The following is a 20,241-nucleotide window of genomic DNA, read 5'->3' on the forward strand; positions in this document are numbered from 1 at the left end:
AACAAGGGTACATACAGAATACTTCAATAATGAATTAATGTTATTAGGAAAAATAAAGCACTTTTAAATATGAAATATTTTTACAGTAGTGTCATTTAAGTCGCTAAAATAATGTTGAAATATGATATATTTAAAAATTATTTGATAATCAGTATTGCAACATTTGACATTGCAACATGTTTGCAAAAAATTGCTAAGTTTGGCAGACTAACTATCTTCAACATCATAAAATATAAATATTTTGCTTCAGTTTTCACAACTTCAGGAAATTCGAAGTTTCCTTAATGTTAACATTAAAATGGTATGAATGTATAGATAATTTAATATTGTGCGTATTTATCAAAATACAATTTCTCTGATAAATTTATAAAAAAAATGAAAATTTATCAAAATACAAGTATCAGCCATATAATTAATATGCCTAACCGTTCGTAAATTAATTTCTTATGATAACGACGGTACTGAGTTTTATAAACGTATAGTGAAAAGTTCCGTTTCTTTCAATACATTTTACCTTCGCTAATTTAAACTCATATATTTATAGCACTTATACTGAAACAACATACAGCTATTCAGTCAATAAAAATAATTTAAAGATACACTTTATTCGAAATTTGATCTCTAATTTCCAAATCGGTAACCAAAGTTAACTTTCCGCTTAGCCGAACCTGCTGTTACAAATGCATAATTCTACTAGCCAGGGCTTGCTGATGAGAAAAATTGGAGTTTTGTTAATTGAATAAGGATATTGCTTAAAAGTATTACGTATAAAGCCTGTTCAGGTCTTAAAAATCATAGTTTTCAACCCAAATTTATTAGAACTAAAGAGTTAAACTATTATTTATACTTTAAACATGGCTATAGCTGGTTTTTCAGAATCTTAAAATTTTATTAAACTTAACGTACTAATTTTAACTGATACAAGTATTATCCGGTTTAATTATTTTGGCACAAGACTTTGTAATGTATTACGGCATTTAACTTAAGCAAATTATTCATGCATTTTTAATTTGTAGATAGCTGAAAAATGACGTAATGAATGCCCTAAGTATTTGTTCCTGTTATTTTCTTAATCGTTTAGAGAAAAGCTGTGTAGCTATACTAAACGTTAATAAAACATTTTACAAGACGAACGTTTAAACAAGTTATTCAAAATATGAAAGTACTATATTACAAAATATAAATATTATCCCGTAATATCATATTCTGATCAATCTTGTTTCTGCAACCAAAATGCCTAATTTTTGTTATATTTTTAAGTATAAGCAACTGAATATTTATTTACTGCATTTATATGACACTCACTTATGAAAATAAGTTGAAACTTCTAGTTGCTTGTTTTCGTATTTAATTTTATTAGAAACTGCACTCTATATTTTTTTCAAATATAAAACTTTAAATTTTCGGCAGAAAAAACTGCATATTTGACAAGGTACTTCTATCGATAAGATAGGCGTATCATTTGTGCAATTTTGACTAATGGCATTCTCAACTTTCAGAGGATTTATAAAAGCACAACTCCATCGTAAATCGATGAACATCTGTAATTTAAAATTTTTAACATGGATTGCAACTTTAAAGCATATAACGTAGAGAGTTTCTAGTTTTCATAACAATTTTAACTAACGGAGTCTGTCAAAGCATTCTAGCATTCGATCATTTTGGTCTGGCAGAACTACATAAATTTTAAGCCACGAGGAAAATATTATAAATCGTATTAAATACAGAAAAACTAACTTACTCTTAATACCACGATTACATGCATATACAGAGAATAATAGTCATAACAATTACATGGTAGAAGTAATAGGGAAAATATTAGATTTAATTTTCGCAACTTAATTAAAGGGATTCTGTTCTACTTGTAATTCTCGTCTACCGAAAACTAGCTGCAGTTTATAAGAACGATAATGTGGGAGAAAAAGTGCTGGTTTAGAATCTTCTAAATTTTATATTAACCGGGTTTTTAAAAATCCTAACAAATTAAATTATCAAAATTATTCTACTAGTGTATTTGACCCCAATTTATAAATCCTGATTTCCTGCCAAATTATCTCCACACATAACATGAAAAAGCAACCGATATGTATGTTCTGTGAGTGATTTTTGAAATCTCGGAAGCCAGCGAAGTCACGTTAAAAAATAAAATTAAAGTAAAGATTGATGAATTTATGAATCTATCGTCAAGGATTCCATCTAATATTAATTTTGAGGACATAAAACTGAACCATATTAAAAATAATAATAACTAACAAAAAGACTCTTGAAAGCTGATATTTGGTTAAAACTTCTCATTCTCTTAAAGATACAAATGGCTTTGTTCAGATTTTATTAGTTATGCTTACAATGCAACTTTAGAACTGGCTATAATAAAACTTAAGAAAATCAGACTAAGTAATAAAAATGATAAGATAAGCAATTGGCTTGCTTAGAAGAATCTTAATTTATATTACTAGACGAATACAGAATTTATTTTCGATTTGCATTAGAGGTAGTTAAGGACTGATAATATTAAAAATCAGAATCAATATTGTCTCGTCGTAGGAACATTCCTTCGTAAAATAGTGTGCACAAATAAATTTTAAAAAGTCTTTTATTTGCTTTATGTATGCAAATTTTAATTTAGAAATCAAATATTTCCCTCATTTGTATCAATTAAATACAATTTATTCGCAGCAATAAATCTACAGAATTTGGTTTAATACTCAAAAGTATTTTAACTGAGACAGGTGAACGAGAATAAACGACTGCATTCGTTTTAAATTTCAAAGTTTCATCAAGGAAAAAGTTCTTCAAATGTAAGTGTATTAATTTAATCTGCTCTTCGAAGAACATTTTATCAAAACGTAAAGTTCCTGTTAGACAATTGAATGAGCGTTTAATTCAGCGCTGTTGATTTAATTCAGCGTTGTTGGTCAAAAACGTAGTACTGCCGCGTAAAAGTTTGTACACAATTACCTGCAAGCATTCCAACGGAAACATATTTTCCTGACACAAGTGGTTGTAACTTAACAAACCGTTTTCAATCGTTTACACTCAATGCGAATATTTCCGAAAAGAATAGTTTCATATAAATAAGGATGAGAAAGAAGAAAAATTGCCATGTGAACTGAACCAGAAGAATAAGGATGTGTGTTCACTAAGTGTTTTAATCTGTACAACAAATTATACAGAAATTCGTTGCGGCGGGAATTGTCACTACTCATGAAACCTGAATGTGCTTCAACAATCCAAAAAACAGTGACTAGAATCTGGGATTCCAGTGAAATAAGAATGTTGACACTGAAACTCAATATACGCTCCAAGAAAATTCTGCAATGCATCTTGTAGATATAGAGAATATGCGTGGTTATTAACAGCTGGAATATGGTCAAACTGTTGATGCCGACTAGTAAAAGGAATTATTATTCCAACTGGATCAGGAAATCGATCGAAAACGTTCACTTGCATCAGATTTCGTTTCTTAAAATTGTTCCATGACAATGCTAAGCATCAGATTAAAAAGTGTTTAAAGATAGCGTCATTGACGCTTGGCTGTTACGCTTAGAGTAAACGACATAATATCGCCTTCAAATATAGACCATTTGGAGTATCATTTATTCCGGTAGATGGAAAATGCTTATCATAATGAAGTGAAAAATTTAGTTAATAATTTCTCGCATCTCAAGACAAAATGATCTTCAGAACTAAAATCTGTCTGCATGACCGCTTGAAAAAGGTAACTCATAATGTCTTTAAATAATTTGATAGTCTAAGATATTTCTGTTTTCACTCAAGTACGTAGTGCCGTTGAAGGTAACAGAATTAGATTTTCATAAATCACCAATCTTTATTTTCAGACATATCCAATTAATTTGGCAGACACTCATTCAATCCTAATTAAATATGATAAATTTCTATGTATATTGGTTTTTTAAAAGAAATGACGTAGGCATTTGAGAAGAGAGGAGGCGTGAGGATGACAGAGTAGCACTTAGGGAAGGGGATGAAATGACGTAATTAATTCGCCAGCGGTGTTTATATTAAGTCTGATGTAAGTGTATAGACAAGCTATGATTGGTTAATCTGAGGTTGTTACATAACATGAAGTTATTTTTAAAGCAGCTATCGTATTTTCTTATATCTTAAATATATACCTAAATAATATTTTTATACAAGCCACTACATAATAATAAAATGTATATTGGAAATGCACGACTTGCAACTTTGTATTTAGGTATTTGTACCGTATAATAAAATCATACCATCTGAAAACATTGAATGATATCCTAAACATTTTAAGAATGATATTACTGAAATTCTGGAAGTAAGCTAGCTACATATTTAATTACTAAATTTAATCTAAGTCACCAATATCTAATTTTAGAGAACGAACTCAAAATATTTCACTAACTTGAAACTTTTAATGCATTTAATGTTAATTAGAACTAAAATGGCTTCAAAGAATCATTATAGTATGTTTTTTTCCATCAAACGGTTATTGTTTGTTTGTGTGTTCCTTTTTGAATTTTATTTCAATTTTACTTTATTTTGATTTGGACTAGTAGGGTTAAGCTAAGTAAAAAATAAAAATATATAAAATTACACTCACGTCCGTTTGCGTTGCAAAATTCGATTTTTCAACTACAACTTGGACCTGAGATTCTTTAGACCTTTTATTCATTTCTTCTATTGTGGAATCTAATCGTATTTGAATTTCGCTGAAAAAAAATTATATTTATGTTTTTGATATCTAATCTAATGAATTCATACATGATTTAATGAATCACATTTTCTTCTGCCATTTTAGAATTTAATTCTTTAATTCAATAAATAATTTCATAAATTACGACAACAAATGCGAATTTATTATTCTTATATAAGGTTTCAATCAACAAAAATAAATTAACAATCCCTATTAAAGGTTTTATTACGTCATTCGAAGACGGCAAATGTAGATATGCTAAGTTAGAAAACAGATACCACCCATTTAATGTCGTTTTCCTAATGCTCAGTATTAAATGGCAGACCTCCCACAATTGTCTGCAAAGCTTCTTCATTTAGAGTCCGAAACAAGAAAACGAAGGAGAAGCGTCTTATCAGAGCAGTGTGAAAACGCCAGTCTCTATATCAAAGGTAGTGTGTAGATTCCTCACTCTAGTATTGATGTTAGAAATCCGTTGACTTTTTTTTTTTTTTTTTTGAATTGCATGAAATAAATTAAAAATTATTTTCGATCATTTCTGATAAACGAGCTGTATCTCTGGAGTGAATACTGAATGGGCAGTATACAAATATTAAACAAACAATGCTTTACAACATCTATTTATAACGAAGCTCCAAAAAATAAAAATTTATTTCTTGAATCTCGCTACGTCTCCATATAACTTCGCATTTTGTATCATAGAATTGTCACTTTAAACCTCCGTATTTAGACTTATAAAGATCTTGCTTTTAGGTGGTCTAATACAATTTTCACTACAGAAAAATTCCTTTGTTAGCTCAACCCACACTAAATAAAATTTTAGATGAAATTCTAACTCTTATCTTTCTTTCAGCAAATATTCTACTGAAGATCCAATTTATGTCCGCCCCCAAATGGCGAGTACAAAGGTTTTTTAGAAAATAATACCCTTTTGTGCTACATTAAATGTGATATTTTCGTGTTATGAGAAGTAATCCATAGACGAGCATTTCATTGCTTATAGGACGTAGTATGTAATAGTATAGAGTATACGGAGTTAGTATATTATAATTCGATACAGGAGATTATACCGCATGGAATTTATAAGTCCTGCTTCAATTTAGTATAAACGTTTTCAGTGATATTTTCTTTGAAAATGTACTTTTATTTCATTAAACAGATTGTTTTTTAAGTTGCTTTATTTTCAGAAAATTTCCTTTTTTAATTTTCATAGATTCAATTTCTGGAGAAACTTTGGAATACATCAATAAATCAGTGTGTAGTAAGTATTTTGCGAAAAATTATTTTCTTTATGTCTTCCATCTTGTTGCAACACCAGTGGTGTAATCTTCTTTTATTACCCCTATATTTTGTAATTACAACTGGAATTCCCGATAAATATGTGCGGTAATATTTGTCCTCAGGTATCAAAATTTTACCAGGAATAAATCCGCTCTCCAGTAAATGATAGATGTGAAAATCTAATTGCAAATGTCTGTTTGCATATAATACTCAAGAAATTAATGAAATCTTAAAATAGCTGAGATGTAAGAATTTTTTCCAACATAATTTGTATAAATGGCAAATAGTTTCTGTTAATGCATAATTTTTAACAGAATGCAATAATAAACCTTCAACAGGAAGCATAATAAAAAATGTTGCCTCATTTGTGTTTTAATAACTTTTTATCTATGAAATAAATGTAAATATTATGTTAATTTTCTTCAATTATAATACCAATTAAACAGAGTAAGATACAGCGAAATCAACAGTATTATATATGCTGTTAGATAGCGCCTGGTTATTTATATTGTTACGAACTGCCCAGCCGCGGTAAGATAGCTTTCCCGCAAGGCGGGTTTAGGGTTTCCAGAAAATAGCAAGGGAAGGCAGGGTTGCCAGATTTGGGCCGAAATCGCCCATTTGACGAAATTTTGTGACAAAATTGATGATATCATAGACGAAGGGAGAACATTCTGGAACGAATTCTTACTGGTTTGGCTCTGAATGTTCTCGAAGGCAAGCCAAAAGCTATGTAAACCCTGCCTATATGTGGAGCAGAAGTCTAGCGTTTCGTAGTGAATTCAGAGTGTGCGTCGTTGAGGCTTTGCCGTGAAGCTGTGTTCACAATTATAGCCTGATAGCCTAAAGGCTGTGTTGCTGATTGTTTCAGCGTGTTTGTCGTAGTTTTTCGACCACTGGAAACATGTTTTTGAAGCTGTCCTGAGTAATATTGGCTAAAAAATTGTATTTTCGTTCTTCATCAAGTGTTGTCATCAATCACTCCAAATCCACGAACCCGTAGAAAAGCAACAAAATATCACAAGCGCAGTTCATGAACTTTTATTCAAGTCATGAATAGCTTTTATATGAAACAATGATCTGTGTGGTTTCTCCACAATATTCATAGAAATACATAAAAAATATAAAACTGGAATTTAAAAATAAGAAGAAAAATAAGAGCATCATAAAATCTAATGCAAGCAGAGCTTACTGCAACTGGAATTCTTGAACAGAGAGCATTTCATTCTTTTTTTCAATTTCTTCGCATTTCTTTTCTAAAGCAATTTTTGTATCATGTAGCAGTTGTTTAGCCTGAAATCAAATATACTTTTCTGGTGTTATTGAGTTCATTGTTTTTATCTGCAAGTGTAAGGCATCAAATCAATATATTTTCAATAAAGTTTAGTTTTGTATGCAAAGCCATGCAAATTGCAAAGCTACCGAAAACGTCATTAATGTATTTATCGCAAACAGTTTAATATTAATACACATTTAATTCATTACTTCTCTTTTAATGATGTAATGAAGTTCTATAAAATAGTTAATACCTTATATAATTTAAGAACTTGATTCTTCTGTCTTTTCATTTGCTTTGTTGCTGTATCTTTTAAATGCTTTAAGTGAGAAATCGTCGCACAAAGTTGACTTTTAACAGATTGTATGGTATTGCTCTGCTGATTAAGCTTCTCACGCTGCCGTAAATTTTCTTGTCTAGAATTAAAATATTTCTGTAAATTAAGAAATGCAATAATAATTTCCAATGAGGCAAATTTAAATATTTTTAGAGTAACTGAAGGTAAGAAAAATGTTTTATATTCAAAGTATTACCTCAACAAGCTGATGTCTTTCTCTAAGTTTTCATACTTAACTTGTGTAAATTCAGTTTGGCATTTTTTGATTTCTCTATTCACTTTTTCAGTTTCCACCCTCATATCATTTAGTCCTTGAAGAGTTCAAAAGTATATTAATCCATTAAATAGATCTAAAACACATAATACAAATAGAAGCCATATTATATGTAATCTAAAAACCAGATAAAATAACAGTAAAATGTTACTTGATTTCCTTTAATCTGTACTCATATTAGATTAATTTTTGCTATCTGAAAGACTTATCAGGCTTAATTGTCATTCTAAAAGCCTGGTGTACATATATAAAAACAAATTTATAAACTAACGCATAACCTAAAATGGTTATAAAGAGTTCAACTTATGAAGAAATGAAATTGTTGTGTTTAATCAATAAAATATCTCATATATACATATGCTTAAACGATAATAATGCATCATATGCCAAAAGTTATGGAAGGAACTGAATGGGATAATAAGTTAAAACAAAAGTACAAAAAAAACATTAAAGTGTATAATACATTTGCAAAAAAAAAAAACACTACAAAATTTTTTAAAGCAAATAAGAGCTTTCAAGAAGGCCAATCAGTAATGTTAAGAGTTAAGTATTACAACAACGTACATAATATTTAAGGCAAAACACATAAATAATATGATAAGTTTATACTAATGAAGTAATTATATTGGTATATTATTAAAAAGATTTTTTAAATGTACATTAAAATGCATGACATAGTTGCAAATTGAATTTAAAGGCAGTTCAAGTGAAAATGGTTAAAGACTTAAAATCTTTATTATCTATCTAAAACAATTATCTGACTTGAGGTGCCAGAATATCTGTTAGAGAGCAGATTGAGCTTGTTGACTACAATTGTCAAGAAGTATTGCCTGAACATTTCCTGTACTTAATCATGCATTGTTTTATTCCCTTTCATTCAAACACGTTTAGACATACAAGGTGAGTAACAAGTCTCCATAAAAATGGCAAAAACGGTGACTATTGTTTCCTATTCAGGAAGAAGAACCAGTTGAAAAACTATGCCATTAACGAAAGACCAGATAAATATCATTCTGTTGGCCAATCATCATGTAGTGCCCGTTCAATGTACTAACTCACGGAACATAGTAGATAATCCATGGCACCACGACAAAAACTTATCAAGAAATTTAAAAGGGCAGGTTACATCGTTGATGAAAGCATTTCTAGAAGACCAAAGACAGCAACTGATGAAGGCATGTCGAGAATGATGTTGGCAGAGACGGCTAAATGTCCGACAAAAGAAACCCGACGTGTCTGTGCTGAAAGGGGCATCACCCAAAGGAGTGTCATGCGCATTACGTATGCAAACAAGCGGCACCCATACAAGCTCCATATGTTACTACATCTGACATAGGAAGATTCTGACCGTAAGGCAGAATTCTGTTAGTGGGCACTGAATATTACAGAGAATGTTCTTGGTTTTTCTTTTTCTCACTGAATGTCGGACTCTACAAGGTATGCGAAAACTCGTGGGATTTCGGTACCAGGATTGTTGATCCTATCTTTCATTGAACGAAACCTAAACATGATCTACCTGTTGAAAGACATTTTCATGTCAATCCTGGATGAAAGTTGGAACTTCCTTGCGTTCTTTCAGCAATACGGGGTTTCAGCGTATTACGGCGTTGATGTGAGCCAATAGCTGGACCAGCAATTTCCTGCACTTTAGATCGGCCAACGCGATTCAATGGCGTGGCCGTCCAGATCATCAGACCTCGATCTTATGGATTTTTTCCTTTAAAGCACACTGTAATCGATTGTGTACACAGAAGAAAATATTGTCACGCGTTTTCAGAAATTAGTTAAAGCGACTGCCATTGTGTTTGAGTGTGGAAGGGAGATATGTACCAACAATTATCTCCCTTCCACGCAACCGCAGCAAAATATAATACCATTTGTAATAAGAAAATAAACATTAGTCACCGTTTTCACTTTTGTATGAAGACTTATAACTCACCCTGTATAACAGTAAACGAGGCATCTTTGACAGGTTTCATGATAATAAATAATCTGTGATAGGAAATCCTAAAGATTCTTACCACATCTTACCGTACACTTCTCCCAAAATGTATCAAATCTGTTCATCGACCCTGCAAAATGACTAGACCGTTGCTTAAAACGTATATATTAAACTACCAGCTGCATTTATTCCTGGAAATATAAGATTTAATACCTCTTTATATGGGAGCTTCATATACACTGACGGAAAAAAAAATCCCAGCACCAAGAAGGAGTTGTACTAAATAAAGGAAATTTGATAGAATTGTTTATACATATGAAACATGACGTCCATTCAAATTTCGTGCTTTTCGCATGTAGCGCCACCGTGAACATGCAGATGAGGCTTGCCTTAAATACGCGCTGTAAAGGTCATGAGTGTTACTTATCGTTGTTGTGTGATGTAGTGAGTGGATGTTAGTCAAGAATGCATTTAAGAAGACTAAGAAGTCATTATCAACAGTTCAGTAAGTTTGAATGAGGTCATGTATTTGGGCTATGAGAAGGTGGATTTTCTTTCAGCGATATTGCAGAAAGACTTGGCAGAACTATACCCACTGTCCATAATTGTTGACAGCAGTGTTCAAGGAAAAACACTGACTCAAGAAAACCGGATTCTGAAAGACCACGTGGCACTACTGATAGGGAAGTCCGCAGTGCTCTGCGTATAGCTAGGTGCATTGTACTGCATCTGCAACAGAAATTCGAGCTGCAGTTGGCATCGCAGTGACACAACGAACTTTAAGATATCAGTTACTTGAAGGGCAGCCCCGAGTCTGCTGCCGTTTGCGACGTCAGTAATGTCAAGCTAGAGCTCGTTCGAGGAAGGAGTGAAGATCTGTCGTGTTTTCTGTGTCTTGGTACCAGTGACGGCCATGTGCTCGCTAGAAGGAGGCCAGGTAAGCTCCTGCGGCCTAGACACATTGGATATACACCTGAATTTATGGCTGGGGAACAATTTCGTATGACAGCAAAAACACACTCAAAGTTATTCCATGCATCTTGACTGCAAATCTGTACGTCAGTCAGATGATTCAACATGTTCCGCGGCCATTCTTGAACGGCATTCAAGGGGGGGGGGTCGAACAGGATAACGCTCACTCTCGTACCACTGTTGTAACCCAACATGCTCTACTGAGTGTCGACATGTTGCCTTGGCCTGGTAGATCCACAGATATTTTTCCCATCGCGCACGTATGGGACATCACTGAACGACAACTCCAGCGTCATACACAGCCAGCATTAACAATCCCTGTGCAGACAGACCAAGTGCAAGAGGCATGGAACTTCATCTTAAAACTGACATTCGGCACCTGTACGTTACAATGCATGCACATTTGTATGCTTGCATTCAAAATTCTGGCGGTTACACCGGTTATTAATGTACCAGCATTTAACATTTGAAATGGCTCTTCTCGCGCTTCATTAACCGCGCTCTTGAAAATTTAATTAATTAAGTATGTTACTTAGGCAAATATATTGACTAAATTTCATTACTCAACAATAACGTTTTCTTGGTATCGGGATTGTTTTTCTGTCAATGTATATTCCATAGTCTCCAAGTATAAAGTCGGTAAGAGCGGGTATGCATTCTATGGTCTAAGATTAACAAAATTTATTGTATGGACATATAATGAGAAATGCGTAGTTTACGAGTTATGAGTAGTGTACCAGCAATACAGATGATACATTTACTGCTAGTTAACAAGTTATGAGTAGTGTACCAGTAATGCAGATGATAAATGTACTGCTAGTTTACGTGTTACGAGTAATTTACAAGTAATATAGCTAGCAGTAAAGTAGCTGCATAGCTTATGCGTAATATTTATGGGTTACGTGTAACAAAACAGACTTCGCATACTTTCATCACCAAAAATTCTGCGGTAAACTACGGTATCTTCTAAACATTTTCACAAATGCTGGTCTCCTCAGTCTCTGGTCATTGATGCACATAACTCGCCAACTATGAAACTGTGATTTTTACCACTCTGTGTTCATCAGACATTTTTGGGGTATCTTCATCTATGGAATGTACAACCAGAGTTTGGTAATATTATTCCAGAATACTTTGATGAATACTTTGAGAGATGAATGTATATATATGATCAGTTGCTGATGCATTCTGATGTAAAACATAAGGGTTATCTTTTGTGAAAATCGCTATATTGGTTATTAAATTTTTAATAGTATTACGAACAGTGCTATTATTTTATCATTACTAAAACGTTTTCATCATTTCTCATATTACTAATATTACTGTAATAAATGTGCCTTTCTTGTGATTAATTTAATTTCCTATAGCTGATTTTTTAAATTTACAGTCAATTTACATTACTCTGTCCTGCTTTATTTAACACGCATTCAGAAAGCTGAGCTTCTCACACGTGCACATTGACAATTAAAATTAAAGCATGCCAAAGTTTTTCCCACTATCCTTACCAGATGGAAACAAAGACTGAAGAATACTTTTAATTATTTTGCTTACTTTTCTGTTCGTTTTGCGAAATTTCTAACTGCTGTTCTTTCTCTGCCAGTTTAGTATTAGTATCTTCTAATTCTTCTTTAAGCCTTTGTAGAACAGCATTTTGTTGTCGTAAATTGTCCTTTAGTGCCTCTATTTCATCCAGTAAACTGATTTCCCTGAGTGCGTACTCTTGAGTTGCCTTAAGTGTGTTTACTGTTGATCCATATGCCGTTGTTTCATGGGAATCATAGGTAAAGTCTTCCTGCTGAGATGTTACATTTTCCTCAATTATTTCCACCTCTGACGATGTTTCTTGATCGTTACTTTCAGGAGCATTTTCAAAAGACTGAAAAATGTTAATAGTATCAAATTCAATACAACACAATTTAGATATTCTTTTAACATCAATGTAAAAATATTATCAGTTCGAAATAATGAGCTTCACAATTTAAGCTAAAGATTGGAGAATGAAAAACAATTATGGTTAAAGCTTAAATCTGTTCACCTTTTGACAGTGATTTCAGATTATTACATTACGAATTGTTTTCTGAAATGATTTCAGTTCGTAACAATTGGTCTGAAATTTATGATTCTTGGTAGCTAAATAAAACGTAAGAATTAAAATCTTGAATAATTTTATTACAATGAAAAGGTATAGTAGACTGGTTTTACACATAAAAATTAACAGAACATTTGAATTAAAACACATAAATGTTTTTAACAAAAATTTCGACATTCCTAATTAGAAAGAATGTTATAAAATTATTTCCTTTTGCGATATATGTATATAAACAAATCATGCGATTAATAAACTTAATCTAAAAAACAGAAGTCTCATGCGTCTTAAGCAACGAAGACAAATGTGAATGACGTATAGCTGTTTAAAATTTTGGTGTTAGACGCACGAGGTTGGCGAACAGTTATCGCCAAAAAGTTTTGGAAAGAAAAACCGAGTTTTCGCAGGCATGTTACACTTAAACTGCGAAATGTAAGCAAAAAGCTAGTAAAAACTCAGAATACGCTGCATAAACAAAATTGTGAAGGCAGAGCTCAGTAATGCCATAAATGGTTGGGACTGAGCTTATGATGTCACAATATATTCCAGAATTTTATACTACGAGTAATTTAGTATTTTCTACTAAAAATAATAATAATCAGTTGTTTATTATTGAAAATTAACATTGAATTCTTTATTTTAAATTTACTTTTCTAACAATTCAGGTTTGATTTTTCAGAAAATAAGTATTATAATTTTTGTATTTTAAATTAACATGATAGAATATATAACTATACGACTTATTAAAAAGGTTGAACATCCCAGTTTCATGCATTTGAATTTGAGATAGCTTAATTATTTAAAAAGATTTTTAGCTTTGACAGTGATACAAATAAGAAACAAAAATTAATTGAAATTTACATTGTAGAGCCCTTTAATTCTACTGTTTTTACAAACGATGATATTGCTACACTACATCATAATACCTTATTTACTATTAAGTACACAATACTCACTATTTTATAAAAATTTTAAGAAATGACTGTATTAGTAAAAAAAATAATAATTTTTTAAGACAAGTGAACATCATACACCGATTTGATTTCACTATTTGTCAGATTCCTAGACTCTCTTTACGCCTATTAATATTCCATACATCAATAACTGACAAATGTCTAATTTCTCCCAATAAAAAATAAGATACGAAAATAAGAATCATAAATTCGGAATAATATGCAATGTTTCAAACATAAAATATAATATCAAGAGCAATTACGATAGCAAACACTATGTATTAAAATAAAAATGCAAAATTTACTTATAGGACGCATGTCTGAGATTTTCGCGGCTCTTTAAGGATCATCTAACTATTGATATTTATTGTAAGTTGAAAGCATTATCAACAAACCAAAAGAAAATAATAAAAAATAAAATATACAAAAAGGATGATTAAAGATGAAATTTACAATTAATGCCATAGTACAAATGAAAAATACAAAAAAGATACATTAAACTTTACACATAACATACAACATATTATATTTGCTTTTTCCCATGCACACAGCGATCTGTTTTCCCTAAAAAATCAGAGAATTGCACAACCTCGGCGTTGCGTACAACATCGGAATTGTGCAACAGCCATGACCAAGATTCTCCAAGAAAAGTTTAAACAACGAAATACCTTTTAATATAATGAAAATAAAAGAGAAGTTTTCTGTTTTTACCGTTTGAAAATAAGCCGTTTTAAAAATGTTTAATAATCAGAAATAATGGGCAAGACCGAGACAGATATAGCCCACAAATCCACTGATGAGAGTTTAAAAAAAAAAAAAAAAAAAAAAAAAGAAGTTTTCAGAATAATGATCCTACAAAGAAAGCAGAATAATATCATCACCCATCAACGAAATCCCCAAGCGTATACCGGGCACACTGGGTGGCCCTGGAGATCCTGGAGATCCTGGAGATGTCATTGAAAAGTATAATGTCCGCGTGCATGGGGACATTAAAGAACTGGCGTGTCGAAAGCTCTCCGGAGTGGTTTGGAGATAGGGGGAGAGGTTTGGAAGATGATTAATGGTAAAATTCCGGTGTCTCGCCCAGTTCTGTTACCTTTAACATAGGGGTGGTAATCTGCCTATTTTGATCGAAAACCAAGGACCGCGTTCTGGGAAAGAAACTTAGAGGATTCGGCTTGTCATCATATCTGTGACTCTGTTATGGATATGAATGAGGTCTCTGAGCTTTGATCTGGTTGATTACGGCGTTGTAAGGCTGCGGCCTTAATACGTAGAAATCTTGCTGCAGCCTTAATGTATAGATATATCTGTTCAGCAGTCAAGCTCAAGGTTTACAATGGGAGATACAAGCTTAACTCTGCTAATTAAGCGCGCTGTCTAATGGCTCTGTCTCCTAGTAAGAGCTGTGATCAATCATAAGGAAGAAGTTATTTTTACTGGTATTCCACCTATGACTGATCTTGGCACAAAACCCATTGAGTCGAAAACCGAGACAACTAAATGTATACTCATGATTTTGATCTGAAAAGAAGTCAGCGTGGCTCGTAAAAGCGTAATGTGACTAACTTTTTCAGGAGAAAAAACAAATTTCTATATAAATTTATTTATTTTAACCTAATTAAATAGTATATAATTAAATAATTATAACCTAATTAAACTTAATTTTAAAAGATATATCACAAGTCGTTTCTTTAAATCCTCTGAAGAGCTCACTTTATATGGTATGCACTTTTTACAGTTTCTGTTGGACTATCCAGACTATATATTCAAACTATCCATGAATTTCTATTATCCGTTACATACTGGTATATTAATTTTCATGGATATTCCAGGGTTTAGAGTATTAGTCATGTAAAGTGCCTTATTAAGTACCAAATTACTCAGAAATTAACCTTTCATTTTAAACCCTTCTTGCCTTTTTATTAATGCAAGAATTTGTTATTTTTATTTATTTTTACCATGTAAAATTTATTGAAACGCTTGCATGCAGAAGGAAAGAATTACAATCTGTGAATGATGTATGATTTCTCCACTACCTAATAAAATTATGGATACTTAGCTTGCCTAGATGTGAATTCGCAAGACATTTCTTCAAATGTGAGCAACGTGTATATACAAGGGATTTTTTCCTTCCTTTACGCATGCGTTCGTGGTGCAATTGAAAGCATACTCGATGTGTATTTGACAGGTCTAGGGTTCGAGTCCCGGCTAGGTCATTGTACATTTTCATAATCTAATGACTCCACAAATGTCAGTTCGCATTTCATTTCCTTAAATGCATTAAACAAAACAAAGCTTACCGTTTGAAGCCCAGAATCTTTCTCTTGGGTTGCTGATGTGTCAAATGTATCATCTGCTTGAAGACCACATCCTTTTTCTTGCGCGTCTAAGTTGTCGAATGTCTCATCCGTTTGAAATCTATGATCCATTTCTTGTGTTGTTGACTCATATGCTTCCTCTGTTTGAATCTCAGTTTCCTTCCCTTGATTTAATAAGAAATCAATTATATTATCTGTTTGAATTTCGACGCTTTTTCTTTCAGGAAAAATATCACTAAATTCCCTTGAATTTAAAACATCTCTTGTAAATTCTTCGCAATTATTAGTTGTACGATGATCGTTTAAACTGTTATTTGTATTGAAAGCTAATGAAGCTGGTACTGTTGAATTATTTCTTAACATTCTTTCACTCAGCATATTTTCTTGCGAACCAAAATTATTAGCTTCAGAAGAAAATAAAGTTTTAAATTTTATGTACATTTTGGGGATGAATAGGGGGTTTTCTGAATCATTCTGCCCTTGTGTAAAGTTAGAATTAGGCAAATAAATTTCACAGCTATGTGCGGGAGAAAAGCATTCAAAATTGTCTAAGTTGTAATTATCTGACGGTAAGTATTGTGGCAAGAGTGGGTAAATTAACGAGCTACTTTCAGCTGTGTGTTCAATAGTAGGCTGTTTATCAATATCAGATTTTGCTTTCAGAAGTAGCAGATGGTAAGATATTTCTGGAGCAACTGACCGAACGTGATCTACATTAACTGCTTCTTCGCAAAGCACAAAATGTTGGCCAATTAAAACTTTTCTTTCAGCATTTGATTCTGGTATTGGGCTTGATATCTGAAGATCACTCACAGACGAAGTGTCTGGAAAGTTACATGTTTCATACAAAACATATTTTTTCTCCATATCTTGAGGTTCATTGAAAACGAAAGCACTGACCACTGCAGAATAACATAAATTTAAGTCACAAACTTTAGCTTCATTTATCTGATTTTCATGGGCTGATTCTACTATGAACGTACCCTGACGACGTGCTGGTGCATAATTTTCCCGTACAAATGTACCGTTGCGTTGCAAATTATATGAAGTTTCACTGCTGCTTATTGAAACTGGGATGTTTTCATCTCCATTATTTTCCACAGACTGTTGGGAATCGATGCTGTCTTCATCCTTGTCCTTTGGGCAGGAAATATCCTCTGAAAAAGCCTTTACGAAGTCATCTTCAGCCGCTTCGTAATAATCATTCCCTACGTTTGGCATTGAGTATAAAATGGATGATTTTGCGCTGACAGCTGGAGGAATGACTTCATCAACAGGCTCAAAATTACCAACGCCCTCTACATCGCGCCTCTCACTTAACAAAAAATCATTTTGCTCATCATCAAGAGTATCTGTACAATGGTAAGGTAAACATTTTGCTGATTTGTCAGAAGCAGTTAATGATAATGGAAAATTTTTAGAGTTCAGGAAAATACAGCTCCAGTTATTTTTTTCATCACAAATTTCAACAGATTTTACATTGTCTTTGAGCATATTATAAAATATACTATTAAATATGTATGATATATCTTGAGTGAAAAATGTGTAAGGATTCATACCAGCATCCCTTAAACTATATACTTCACGACAGGTTTGTCCTGGCAACGTTCTACAAGATTTACTATCACTATAAGTAAATAAAATATCAGATATGTTAAAAAATTTTGAAGTCTTTTTGGAAATATTAAATGGCACCACAAAATGGCCAAAATTGTGTTTAGATAGTAGTTCTGAAAAGCTGGCAGGTAAATGCACATCTGCTGATATTTCAATTCCTTCAGTTGATTTACTGTTACTGTTGCATGATGATGTTCTATCTATATCGACTTCTAGCAGAGTTTCACATCTGCTATCATCAATGGGCGATTCACTGTTACTACCAAAAGCAGCAATTTCACATTTATACTCATAAGGTGCAGTTTCGCTCATACTATCGTCAACGGCAATTTCGCATTGACTTTCATAAAGTGCATTTACACTCTGACTATCAATATCCGCTATTTCACTTTCAGAGTATTCAATAAAAATTTCACTTTTGCTGTCTTTAAGCAACGTGTCATCTGATAGATCAACGGAATCCGTTTCACATGGGAAGCTCACTTCATATTCATTAAAATTATCAGGAACATTGAGCCTATCTGTGGAGTCATTTAAACTGCTCCCTTCATCGCACCCTGTTAAACAAGAATCACTCTCTTCAGATACCTCTGGAACAACATAAATTTCTCGACTTATTTCTTGAAACGTCTCAAACATCTCTGATGTTTTACTACTAAACGCTTCTAACACATTTTCCGCTTGTACTCCAATATCACATTTTTCATGACAGTATTCAGAATTTCCCGCTATTTGATCGATATACACGCAAACAGTTTGAGTGGAAACAGATTTATGCTCACACTCAAAATCTTCGTAATTTTGCCCAGCAGTATTGCAGTTTGAGGCAATGCTTTCACCTAAAATAGAAATAGGATTAGAATAAAACATTAAAATTTTAGATAGTCTTCTTAAACTTATTTACAAATTATGGTGAAACTAGATACCATCTTAAACACAGATAATCAAACACAGACAATGTGCGATTTAACATCACTTCATTCAAACAAACGAATTCCATTTATATTTATGCGCATTCAATAACAGTTCTGTCTTTTCCATTTAAATTGACCCTTTCATATTTAAATTTCCATCTAGAAATTATGAGAGTGAACATAGGATTTAGATTAACTTTACATAGCAAATTTGCTTTCTTTGGAAAAAGACTTTCCAAAAGAGAACTTCTGCTGTGATTTGACTCTAACTTGAATTGCTCCCAACATAATGATAAAAAAATGTGATTAGACACGATATATAAGCAGAACAGTTGCAAAAGGATAGATAATAGCCAGTTGCTAAAAAGTCAGATATTGCTAACTATGTATCAAATATTTCCTCTTATAGTACGCTTACAAATTTTAAGTAAAATTCTGTATATTCATGCTTTTGTAATAGTTAAATATTTTAATTGTTCGTCTTGAAATAAGATCGACATGATGGAATAAGTACCAAAGGAAAAAATAAAACGATTGTTTTAAAATACCTTGTTTATTATTTAGCTTTGCTGCGCTATCAAATTTTCGCCTCAATCCATTTTACTTGATACTAAACTAAGTCTTAAATAAATCAATAAAATTTACTGCGATTTTAATAATAGATAATATTTAATAGATTTTAACAATACTTATATCTTACTATTTGCTAAATTTAAATTTTAACGTTCTTAGATCGCATCTTCAGAATATACTAACACGTAATTAAATTCACTGCAAAATTGCAAAGAATCCATTATCAAAATATCATTATCAATCACTTAGTTTCTTAAGTTCACCATGTTGATCTTCTTTCCCCTCACACTTTCGTGCTAGCCAACCAACATTTGGAAATACAGATTTTGAGTTTAAAAGTGTTGAAGTTTTGTAAATTTCGATGTCACTCTTGAATGCAGAATTGATTCCCAAAAATCAAACATTTTGTTTGGGAAATTTCTGTTATCTGAAGACCTTACGTTCTTTAAGCAACTATTTCGCGTACATGCCCAGTTTCAAGTTTAAAGCATGAGACTGAAAACGCTTGAGTTGCATTAAAATCTTACGTCTTTAAAAGAGAAGAACGATTAGTGTCATAGATTCTTAACGAGAAATCAAAGTTTTGCAGTCTCCCATTATAGAATCATTCAACATACACTGGTGAAATAAATTAAGAGAATTTGCATATTTTATCGAATTGCATGAAAAGAAGTGAGCTGAAGGAAAAACACTGCTTCTAGATAAAAATGCAAATCTTATACGGCAAATGCGTAAGCGTACACGTGTATGTAGGCGGAGCCAGCAGAAAAACAGGCTTTATAAGCGCGTAGAGGGTAAGACGAATTCGTTCGCTAGCACACCTCGGGGAATTGCTTGGTGTTATCTTGCAGTAATCGAATTAATTCACGTCGGAACAATAAAAAGGAGTAACCACCAACGTTTAGATGATGGAATGAGGTGGCGAATTGTGGGGAGGCTAAAGATAAGGCAATCGCACGTCCAGATGTGCAGAGAGTTTAATTTAACGCTCAGCGTCGTGTGTAACCTATG

The 20,241-nt window shown here is 32.5% G+C and overlaps 1 protein-coding gene across 1 annotated transcript in view; it reads right to left on the minus strand.

Moving 5' to 3' along the window:
- Positions 1–20,241, minus strand: part of LOC118193825 (uncharacterized) — a 207,169-nt gene that overhangs the window by 15,727 nt on the left and 171,201 nt on the right. Inside the window, exons 8-13 of the mRNA XM_085808992.1 lie at positions 16,109–18,582; positions 12,318–12,642; positions 7,775–7,889; positions 7,495–7,657; positions 7,158–7,258; positions 4,592–4,700 (exon numbers count right to left, since the gene is read on the minus strand). Of these exons, the coding sequence (XP_085665118.1) occupies positions 4,592–4,700; positions 7,158–7,258; positions 7,495–7,657; positions 7,775–7,889; positions 12,318–12,642; positions 16,109–18,582 (3,287 nt within the window). The remainder of the gene's footprint in view (positions 1–4,591; positions 4,701–7,157; positions 7,259–7,494; positions 7,658–7,774; positions 7,890–12,317; positions 12,643–16,108; positions 18,583–20,241) is intronic.

This window comes from Stegodyphus dumicola, chromosome X2 (genome assembly GCF_044657685.1).
Source record: "Stegodyphus dumicola isolate Sdum_Otavi_A_Nest chromosome X2, ASM4465768v1".
Classification (NCBI taxonomy): Eukaryota; Metazoa; Arthropoda; class Arachnida; order Araneae; family Eresidae; genus Stegodyphus; species Stegodyphus dumicola.